At 45.9% G+C, this 11,207-nt stretch overlaps 1 protein-coding gene across 4 annotated transcripts in view; it reads left to right on the top strand.

The window, feature by feature from the left end:
- The first annotated feature begins 8,504 nt into the window (after positions 1–8,504).
- AHCYL2 (adenosylhomocysteinase like 2) overlaps positions 8,505–11,207 on the top strand; it is a 115,473-nt gene continuing 112,770 nt past the window's right edge. For 3 of the 4 annotated variants that reach the window (XM_040413455.1, XM_040413460.1, XM_040413452.1), the window contains exon 1: positions 8,505–8,898. In XM_040413455.1, the coding sequence (XP_040269389.1) occupies positions 8,626–8,898 (273 nt within the window). In that variant the 5' untranslated portion in view covers positions 8,505–8,625. The remainder of the gene's footprint in view (positions 8,899–11,207) is intronic. The other variant, XM_040413465.1, reaches the window with a different exon arrangement.

Raw genomic sequence — 11,207 nt, 5'->3', positions numbered from 1 at the left:
AAGATCCAACCGATATGCAATGCTAGCAGTGGACTGATAAGTATTGGGATTATACTATGAGGGTTGTAGTAAGAAAGTTTGCCTAGTATGCTCACAGAAATCGCAGCTATTGGGTGAACACAATTATCCAGAAGGTTGAATAGGTTCTGTTTCAGTATAGTTAGGAAAGACAGGAGAGGGGGGAGTGAGTGGAGGTTGGTTGAGCCTTAATCCCAGAAAAAAGTGAAGTCCAGAGATAGTCAGATGATGATGAGGAGTGGAGTGCGGGAAGAGGTGTCAATCACCAAGAATCTTTTCAACATGAGAATAATGCTTACGTTTATGTTTTTGTTATTGTTTAGGTTTAAAGTTTGTGAGAAAAATCATTTATTTCACATCTCTCTGAGTTTAAATAACCACCCAAAAAAACTTAAGAGGGGTGAATGGCATCATCCTGCAGAAGGCAATAGGTTGCGCTATATTGAATATATAAAATAAATGATTCTGCATATCACTGTACACATAATGTTTAATGCGTATAGTAACCTGGAATGTTAAGGGGCTCCGTTCCCCAGAAAAACAGATGATGGTCCTTCGCCATTTGAAAAGATTAAAAGCAGACATAGCAATGCTACAGGAGACACATTTGAGAGAGGGGGAATGGAGAAGAATGCGTAAACTTTGGGTGGGCGCAGTTCATGGCTCTCCAGCCCAGGGCAGGTCTGCAGGAGTCCTCACTCTAATTCATAAGTCCTTCCCACATAAAGTGTTGTCGGTAGTGCCAGGCGAGGGAGGCCGCTTGCTGCATTTAACCATGGACACTCCATGTGGCCTTTTGGAGGTGTTTAATATTTATGGTCCAAATAGTGAAATGTTTTTTTTGAGAATCTGGAGACTAAGTTGGTAAACCAGGTGACAGGAGCAAGGGTGGTAGGAGGAGAATTCAATTCTGTTGTAGACCAAGACATTGATAGGAGCCATTGTTCATTGTTGCAAAAGCAACCCCGTAAAACAAATCAGGACAATACTCTCACCCCACTAATTGAAACCACTAGATTAGTTGACACATGGAGATACTTTCACCCAGAGGGGAGAGAATACTCCTTTCATTCACAGGCACATTCATCGTGGTCTAGAATAGACTACATATTTGTACAACACTCCCTACTGCACAGGGTTATCTCATCTGAACTGAAAGACATAGTTATATCAGATCACACCCCATTGGTGCTAATGATGGCGGAATTCCATAAAAAGGGCAGTGACATTTTGTGGAGGTTCCCAGCTCACTTGGCTAAAGATGATAACTTTGCTTCACTTCTTAGAGGCTAGTGGGGGGAATATGACATAGACAACATGGGTCATAGAGAGAATATCAATTTGTTCTGGGATACTGCAAAAGCTGTCTTGAGAGGCAGGATTATCTCTTATGTAGCGGGAAAAAAACAAAGAAATGTGGAACAAATATATGCAGGCTAGTCGGACGTTGGGAGGTGCCTACGCTGAATATGTGAAGTCCCCCTTATCTATCCACCTTCAGACGTGGAAGGAAGCTCAACAAGCTTTTAACAAATGGGTGGCAGAGAAAGAGAGTTTTTATCGGAAAGAGTGGGAAGCCACCCTATTCAGATATGGCAATAAATCAGGGAAATTACCCGGCAGGTCTATCTAAAGAAAAACCTGCAGGCAATCCTATTGGGGCTCTGGCAGATGATACAGGGAAAGTAACTACAGACCCTCAGGTTATAAATATGATCTTGGGAGATTTCTACAAACAGCTATATACAGACACCTCTGATCCTATACCACAGACCACGACACTGGATCAAATGTCTCTCCCTAGGGCAGTGATGGTGAACCTTTTACAGACCGAGTGCCCAAACTGCAACTCAAAGCCCACTTATTTATCGCAAAGTGCCAACACGGTAATTTACCCTGAACACTACAGTCCAATATAGTATATCTTCTATGTACTTTATCATTTGGCTATAATAGCCTGCCTACATTCAGTGCCCTGCCTGTGCTGTTCATAGCGCGCCCTGCGCTGGTGAATGGCAGGAACAGTCTAAGGCAGATTGGTACACCATAGACTTTTTCCAGGGTGTGGGTGCCCACAGAGAGGGCTCTGAGTGCCGCCTCTGGCACCCGTGCCATAGGTTCGCCACCACTGCCCTAGGGTGTCTTCCGAGCAGCTGGCCTATTTAAATGCCCCAGTGACAGAGAGTGAAGTTATGGAAACAATTAGGTCATTGAAATCATGTAAAGCGCCAGGCCCGGATGGGCTAACAGGGGAATTTTATAAAAATATTAAAGGATCAGCTAGGGAACACTCTCACCGCTGTGTTTAACTCTGCCTTTGGGGAAGGAGGTCTACCACAGTCCTCCTCTCTAGCATATCTCAAGCTCTTGCTAAAATCGGGCAAAAACTAGCTGCACCCAGGCTTTTACAGGCCTATTTCATTGATCAATGTAGATGCAAAGCTACTGTCAAAGCTTATGGCTGACAGATTGGGATCTTTCATGCCTTCCCTAATAAGTCCTGTACAGGTGGGTTTTACTCAGGGCAGAGCGGCGGTGACCAATATTCGCACCGTTTTGGCGGTTCTAGATAGGGTCCAGCACTGGCCCCCTAAGGGGGAACTCCCAGCCTTGCTTACGTTTGACGCAGAAAAAGCATTTGACAATGTTCGATGAAACTGACTGGGGTAAGTGCTGGACAAGATTGGTTTTGAGGGCCCGTTCCGGAAATTACTGAGTCATATCTACAATCACCCCCAGGCGAGGGTTCATACAGGAGGTTTTCTGTCGTCCCCGTTTGAATTGCAAAAAGGTACCAGACAGGGCTGCCCTCTGTCACCCCTGCTATTCAATATAGCTATAGGTTATCCAGGTATCTTCAATCATCTGAGATATTTAGAGGCATTAAGATGGGAAAACAGGAAGTCAGGATAGCACTCTTTGCAGATGATGTCATTCTATTTCTAGACGACCCGTCAGCACATATACCCAAAATATTGTCTGCATTGTCAGAATTCGGATCTTACTCAGGGTATAAAGTAAACTTATCTAAATGTGAATTACTAGACCTGGGTGGCAACACTGGTAGAGGTAATTTGATACATAAGGCCCATGACATAGCTTCCCCAAGTACATATATTAAGTACCTAGGAATCAAGATAGGTCGGTCTCCTGCTTCTCTATACAACCTGAACTATAAACCCCTATTAGAGAATATATTTTCAGACCTGAAGGCTGGGTTCACACCTGAGCGTATTCGATAAGCGCTTTTTACAGGCGTTTTAGAGGTGGGCACAGCTTCCACTCAATCTAATGGGAAGATGTCACCTAGTCAAAATGTCATGCTTTGCTAGACTTCTGTATCCTCTACAAATGACCCCAGTACTAATAAAGCACAAAGATGTGACAGCTCTAAATTCCCATTTCACTATCTTTATTTAGTCGGGAAAGAGACCTAGAATAGCTCTAAACAAATTAATGAGACCCAAATTAGAAGGGGGAGTGAATTTTCCAGATGTAAGGGGATATAACTTAGCTTGCCTGTTACGCCATATTTTAGATTGGAAAAGGAACACAAATTACTACTTTAACCTACCCTTAGAGAAGAGCATGGGGCACCCTTGGGATCTGATGGCCCTGGTTCATACTCGATTTGCCGATCTTCCGCCACAGATAAAACAATCTACCCTCCTCAGGGATACCCTTATCACATGGAAAATAACGAGAAAGCTCTTTAATTTATCTTATGAGTGTTCGAAACAACTCCCTTTGTGGAGTTCTCCAGACTTTCTAGAGGGAAAGACAAGTCGCTTATACAAAAGCTGGAGCGAAAGAGGAATAGCTAAAGTAGGGGATTTGATTCACAGCCAGGAATTACGGTGGTTAACACTGGAGGAGCTCCGTGATAAATACAATCTCCAGGACCCTCAATACTTTCCCTATTACCAATTCTTGCATTATTGTAAGTCTAAACTGACAGATATATCCAAAGAGGCTCCTTCAAATGCAATGGATACCCTCCTTACATCCGGTAATAAATTATCCATTTCAGATTTGTATTCCTTCCTTAAAGTCAATCTACAAAAAGAAAGCCCCCATTCAATGTATAAAGGGAGGGCAGACCAGCTAGGGGACAATGAGATGGGAAAGGAGATACTTAGCGGATGGTCAGACTTCAGAAAACATATCCTTTCCGAAAATTGGAGGGAGACCCAAATAAAAATTATGCATAGGGCAATATATGCTTTCAATATACCTCCCTCGGCCCATATGCCCAACATGCAAACAAAATGCCCCAAATGTGATGAGCCAGGGTCTGACCTATACCATGGCTTGTGGAGTTGTGATAAATTAAAAGGGCTTTGGGATGATACCCACTCTCTAATCAAAAGGTTAAGTACATACACACTACCTATGGACTGTAGAGTGGCTTTGTTTCATGCATGTGGCGGGAGTACCAATCCAAAGACAGGGAGTGCCACCCACCTTCCACCGGTGGCACACACCATCATTATGGCGGCAAAAAAATGCATACTAACAGATTGGCTACTGCCACAGATTCCAAACATTGATCAAGTGATTTCGACCACAAAAAAAAATTCCTGTGGATAGAGCAATTGATAGCTTCCAAAGATAAAGAGACCCAGTCAAAAAGGTTTTTTAAGAAATGGAAGTCCTTTGTTATACGATGCTGTGATGACAAGGAAAGAGAACAGGTGGTCAATCCCTTTGGATATACGAGATGGTACCTAATGGAAGAGATTAGCGGTAGTCTAGGGGGACTAAGGGGAAACAACACCTAAAGTACAGACAATACTCAAAACTTTATCAGGATCTTAGTGTATGGGAGTATGTTGTTTTCCTTTTCTTCCCCTAATGGATTGGAACTAACTTAGAGAATACTATACTATATTGTGTTTGTTTCGGTTATATTACTGTATACGAGTATCATGATATTGTGTATTGTTGCATAACCTGTCGCTTCGTAAGAAGCCTTGATTGTCAGTTAATGTACTCAAGCATATACTCTATAATTATTGTTTTGTTCGATTCATTTTAAAAAAATTGGGGATCTGAGGCTTGGTGCCAGGTTTGAGGGCTGAGATCCATGGGCCGAGGAAACAGGCCCCCTAAAGCCTGCCGTGGACTGCTGGAGGCAGAACTGACATCAAGGTGACCTGTCTTATATGAACTTTCCAATTTGTGTGACGTAAACACCAAGACTGCAAAGTAATGCATTGTTTTGTGCATTTGCCTCAAGTGTGAATAAACACTGAAGTTTTGCGTTAAGAACTTGTCTTTTGTCTCTGTACTGTGTCCGCTTACCCTATCTACCAGAGCGAAACCCCACTATATATATATTTAAGGGATCGCTCTCTCACAGGGGAGTCACAATCACAGACTTCTCCTCTGACAACGGGGTTCAAGTCCAAATGGTGCTTTATTTTGGCACTTTAGCACCAGCACACACATAAATAAACACCTGCCCGTCTGGGCCCTAGCCAATACAGAGGTCTTCTCCCTGACTCACCTCTAAAGGCTCCAACCCTTAGCAGGTCAGCTCACCAAACATAAGTCCAGGGGAGAGATCCGGCTTCACTAAGCCGTACGGTCTAGCAGCCCACCTGGCTGTGACCACACAAGCCTCTCAGACTTCCCTCTCTCTAGGGTCACTTCCTCTCCCCCAGACTCACACACAGAGTTGTTTTATCCCAGCTTGATTAAAAAGAGCCTTTCATGCTATTTTATTAAGGGAGATATATACCTGTACTTGCGGGGTGTCTCCTTCTCCCTGGCTGTAACGCTGTCCAATCGCAGTGCAGAGCGTCACAGCCAGGGAGAAAAAACCTCGGAGAAATGCCCACGGAGAAAGACTCAGTCTCCTCTTCATTGCTCTGATGCTCAGTATTCGCATACTGAGCGGGAGAAATCTGGCGGGGCATAGGAGGCATATTGTAAAAAAATCAAGCAGGGTGGCAGCATCAGTCATATTTATTTATAATGTTATGTAACCCTTACAGTTCTGTAATGTTATGGATAACACTGGCATCATTATGTCAGTGTTATCCAATACATTCCAGACCTCTAAGGGTTACATAGCATCATAAATCAGTATAATGCTATGTGACCCCGGCAGTGCTGCTCGTTATACATTTTTTGCGGAAAGCTGCGGAATGGATGCGGACTCATTCATACGGTTGTCTGAATGAGCTCTTAGGCTGCATTTTTGCTGGATCTGGCAGGGTTCAGCAAAAACACCTCCGTTACTGATAATACAACCATCTGCATCCGTTATGAACAGATCCTGTTGTATTATCTTTAACATATCTAAGACGGATCTGTCATGAACTCCATTGAAAGTCAATAGGGAACGGATCCGTTTTCTATTGTGGCAGAGAAAAGTGATCCGTCCCCATTGACTTGCATTGGGGGTCATACCGGATCCGTCTTAATCAGTTTTCCAGGACGGAAAGCAAAATACGTGTTGCGGTTTGCTCTCTGGTCTGGGAACGCAACTAAACGGAACGGAATGCATTTTGTAGCATTCGGTTCTGTTCAGTTCAGTCCCCATTGACAATAAATGGGGACAAAACTGAAGCGTTTTTTTCCGGTATTGAGCCCCTATGACGGATCTCAATACTGGAAAACTAAAACGCTAGTGTGAAAGTAGCCTTAGACTGAACGATTTTCCGGCCAGTTATCAAGAACAATCATTCATAGACAAGTGCTGTTTTGTTCATCAGCCAATAAACGGGCATCTAGTTGTTTCATTCAGAATGGAAGGTGCATGGTTATTGGCAGCTCCCTGTGTAATCCTCACACAACTGAACAGGGGAAGAGCGGTTGCGTTAGCAATACCCTTTGCATCGACGGCTGATTGACATGTTTATCATTGATTGGCGCTCGTGCTGCGTGAACGTCCGGCAGTCTAATGGGGCTCTGAGGCTGGACTGAGCTTGTCATTGCAGCACTGCTCCCATTCATTAGGGAAGATTTATCAACTCCCTCGCACCACAAAACTGGCTTTAAGATGTGTGTTTGTGACTTTTTAAATGCGACTTTTTTTGGGAGAAACAAAGTCACAAGTGGATCTTTTTTTAATTCATTTTTTTATGCTGCCCATGGCACTTTTTCAAAAGGGGCGTGGAAAGCGTGGGAAAGGGACACGCCACGAAAAGTTTATCTTCATTTAAAGCTGTTTTCTGGTGCAAATGAAGCCAAAACTTACGGCAGCTCTGAGCTGTAATATATTTCTGTTTAGGCTCACAGACTGCAGGAGGATGCGCCTAATTTATGCCGAGGCATGCACCAATATACGATATAAATTTGGGCAACGATATAGATTTTGTCTATATTGCCCTATCGCGATAGATGACCACAGATCACCGCTCCGTGGGCTCCCGACTCAGCAACGCGCTGCACTGGCCAGGGCCTTGCGTGCACACATAGTCAGCGCGCTGGCTGACGCTGTGTGTGACGTCGGGTCCCTCCCAGGGCATGCTGGGAAGAGGACACTGTCCGTCTCCTGCGGACTCCATCAGCCAGCCGTGCACCCTGCAGGAAAGGTAAGTATATTAGCAGGGGCCGTATCTACCCTGGAGGATGGCTATGGCATGGGGCTGATGACGCTGGTTGGGAGACATGGATGATGGCAAATAGCAATGGCATGGCAGAAGAAAATAATATATCGCAATATTTATCGTTATCGCACGTAGTTCAAATTATATCGCGATATACAGATTTTAGGCCATGTCTGTCAGCTGGGTGGGATGGAAGAGGAGTATGGGCATGCCAGGCAAATGTTAGTGAAAAACTATGCCAGCCATGGGCTACTGTTTTTACGGCAGATGCAAGGCCTGCCATAGATGCGCCTAATAGGTGCACGCCTCGTCATACATTAGACTATTACAGCAGCAGAGACCCCAGTTAGTTGTTTTTTGGAGGATGAATTGAGGAATATTTTCCTGGAGGTTGTTCAGCCAAAGCCAGAAGTGGATTTGAGAGATATTGGGACTATTCCTGCTGGATCCCCTTCTGGCTGTGGCTGACAAACCTATAGGAAAATCCGCCTCAAATCCTCCTCCAGAAGAACTCCACCTGCCAACAGGCGTAAAAGAGGAGTGAAAACGACAAAGGCCAGTCAGGGGGCACACCGACGGAGCCAGTCTTCGATAAATGACCCCCAATGTATGTGTAAACCCAGAAGGCCTGCAGTGCATTCACAAGCTTGTGTGTGTAATGTTGCCAATAAAGCGTGTTGAAATAGAAGGCACCGCCCCAGCTCCGCCTCTCCTTTCCTGCAGGCACGCGTGGCATGCCGGTTATTGTAGTAAAGAGTCCGTTTTCAAGACCGTAAAAACTAGGCGCACAGACTACAAATCCCGGCATGCCTCGCCAAGCACAGCAGTGAACGTGGAGCACGCCGTTAGTTGTAGTGTCGTACTACGAGCCATACGCTGCTAGCTCAGATTGTGGGAGAAACTCGCTTTCCCAGGTTCCCCTGCGGCGGGGGCGGGACAGCCTGCGGGGGCGTGCCAGAGGCTGCCGGCAGCGTGCTAGTGTTTGTGTGCATCAGGAGGCGGCTGAGGAGATTGGAGCTAGAGCCGGGACATACGAGTGTCTGCCGCGATGTCCGTGCAGGTAGTGACAGCGAAGATGGCAGACGTGGAGCTGAAGGAAGCGCCCAGGGAGACGACGACGACTGAAGCGGCTCTAGCGACCCCGAACACCGCTGCCCTGAATAACGAGCCCGACAACAACACCGCCGTGTCTCCGCTCAGCCAGCCGGTGAAGGGGGTCCCAGCCTCTGCCATGAAGAGGACTGACCCGGCGCAGCGCCCAGGAGAGGGAGCCAGCAGCCCCGAGGGCGCCGTCAGCGAGGCCCCTCGTACAGTGAAGAAGGTAATGTTCCCCGGGAGCCGCTCATCACTACCTGTCCTGTGACGTCACCCGGCCTGTCTTTCGTGCTGCTTCCCGGTGCCCAATGTCACCTCTTCCCCCTGTTCCATTTGTTCTCAGTCGGTCCAGTGAATCTTAATCTGTCTCCCGCTGCCGTTAGCTTCTAATTCTAAGCTTGTGTATGCAGCGCGTGTGTCTAGTGGAGCTTTCCTTATGCAGCTGCGGACTACTTTTCCTCCATCGTCTATCGGCGGAAGAACACTTGGTAGTTGCTATGTTGTGAGGTGCCCAGGTGTGTGCCCCGGCTGTCATTGAGATATTCCTCCGTCTGTCCATCCTGCGCGCTCATTGGTCAGGGCGTACGGCCGCGTTGATTGGCTTTCTCCGACGCAGCGTCGCGAGTACGTCTCTGTTGCGGAAGATGCGCTGAGGAGAAGCGCAAGATGTGGCCGCTCTGTCCCGGAGCCTTCTGCTCCGGTGACCTTGGCATGTCCTCTGTCACTGCCTTTACACCGGGACAAAAGCGAATTTTGACTTGCTATTGTAGTACTACATAAACCAGCATGCCTGTGGTTGGCTGCAGCTGACCACTCCTAGAGCATAGTGTCCCAGTGATGATATCGCAGTACCAGCCTGCCTTTATCACAGAATCTGCGCCAGTGTGTGAACACTGCCTTACTACACTTTCTGCAAGCCCCATACACTTCCAGAAGTTTCTGTGCCAAATCTGCTGCAGTGTAAATGCGTCCTTAGGTTGCGTTCACACCACCGTATGCATTTTGTGGTCCGCAGAAAACACGGAGGATCCGTTTTTTTTGCTGTTCCATTGTAACAATGCCTATTCTTGTCCGCAAAACAGACAAGAATAAGAAGTTCCATCTTTTTTGTGGAAAGGATATACGGATGCGGACAGTGTCCTGTTTGCTTCCACAGCCAATCCGCGAAAAATGTGGACGAAAAATTTGATCGTGTGAATGGGGCCTTAAAGTGATCTTCCCTTTAAAAGAGCATGTGCAGCGCAAGGATATTGATGACCTGCTCTCATCAATTTAGATTTTAAAAGTTTGGGCGTTTTGAGAGACGGTGGTACAAATCCCCCTCCTTTTTTTTTTTTTTTTTTTTTTTTGGGGAAAGGGGGGGTTATTTAATATATATATATATATATATAGCCCCTCCCTAGGGGATGTGAACATGTTTCATTAGATCACTTTTTCCATACAGTAACTGTGATTTCATACAGTAGTGTATGGGAAAGTCTGTTTATTCCTATGGAGCACGGCCACCTGCAGGCCTCTATAGGAATATACCTAGGTCTGGTAGACTCGCACAGACTGCATCTTATCGCCAGCAACGAATGGCTTCCCTGATCTCAGTGCAGTGCTCCTGGGAAAGCCACCTCAGATGCTGCAGTCAAATTGATCACAGCATTGTGAGGGGTGACATGTCTGAGATTGGCATTATTGCCGGTTGCAGACATTAGCCCCGGGTTTCTTCTGTGTAAAAAAAAACAAAAAAACATCTCTATGGCGCTCGCATCGCTCTGGAGTGTGCGCCATCCTTAAGTTGCCAACATCTGCCGTACATGATGTTGTGGGATACGTTTTTGATTGCTGTCGGGCTGACCACTGGGACCCCTATTGATCCCCTGTGTGACTGGAGCACTTAGCACAGCACTGCTGCATTCTCACAGGGTATGCAAGGACTAAACTAGCCTCTGAATTAGCAGTGCACATATGGATTATGTCTCCCTTTCATATCTGTGTGACGGACCCCTGTGGGAGCTGAGGCATTGTCCGTGTTGACTTGGAGTAATGGCTCAGTTGCAGCCTTTAGATGCTCTTTTCTCAGTGAAGTTAGGGTTAATAGCTGTCCCTTTCAGATAAATTATTGTGGCTCCTTCACATACACTGGTACCTGTCACCTTCTCCATCCCAGCCATCTGAAGATGGATAGGATGTGCAAGTTGTGAGCTCAGGTTCAGAGACTAGTAACCGTAGAGTGAGGATACCTGGTAAAGCTTTATATTAAAGGCTTCTCAATTTGTTCTGCCCAGTGTTATCAGCCAGAACATGGTAATGCCTGGATGTCAATGCTAAAAATTTGGCCTCTTAACCCAGTAAGAACCAGAATAAGCACAAAAGTAATCTTATGTTACTAGAAACAGAGATGGGTGCAGGAAGAAAAAGCCCACTGCAGCTTCTGTCAGAAATAAGCATGATACTACTACCATCGTGTTTCACAGATGGAATGAGGTTTTTATACTGGAATGCAGTCTGTTCCTTTCTCCAGACATAATGCTTTTGGTCTTATCC

Source organism: Bufo bufo, chromosome 1, assembly GCF_905171765.1.
Source record: "Bufo bufo chromosome 1, aBufBuf1.1, whole genome shotgun sequence".
NCBI classification, from domain to species: domain Eukaryota; kingdom Metazoa; phylum Chordata; class Amphibia; order Anura; family Bufonidae; genus Bufo; species Bufo bufo.
This window is presented reverse-complemented; position numbering and strand designations above follow the sequence as displayed.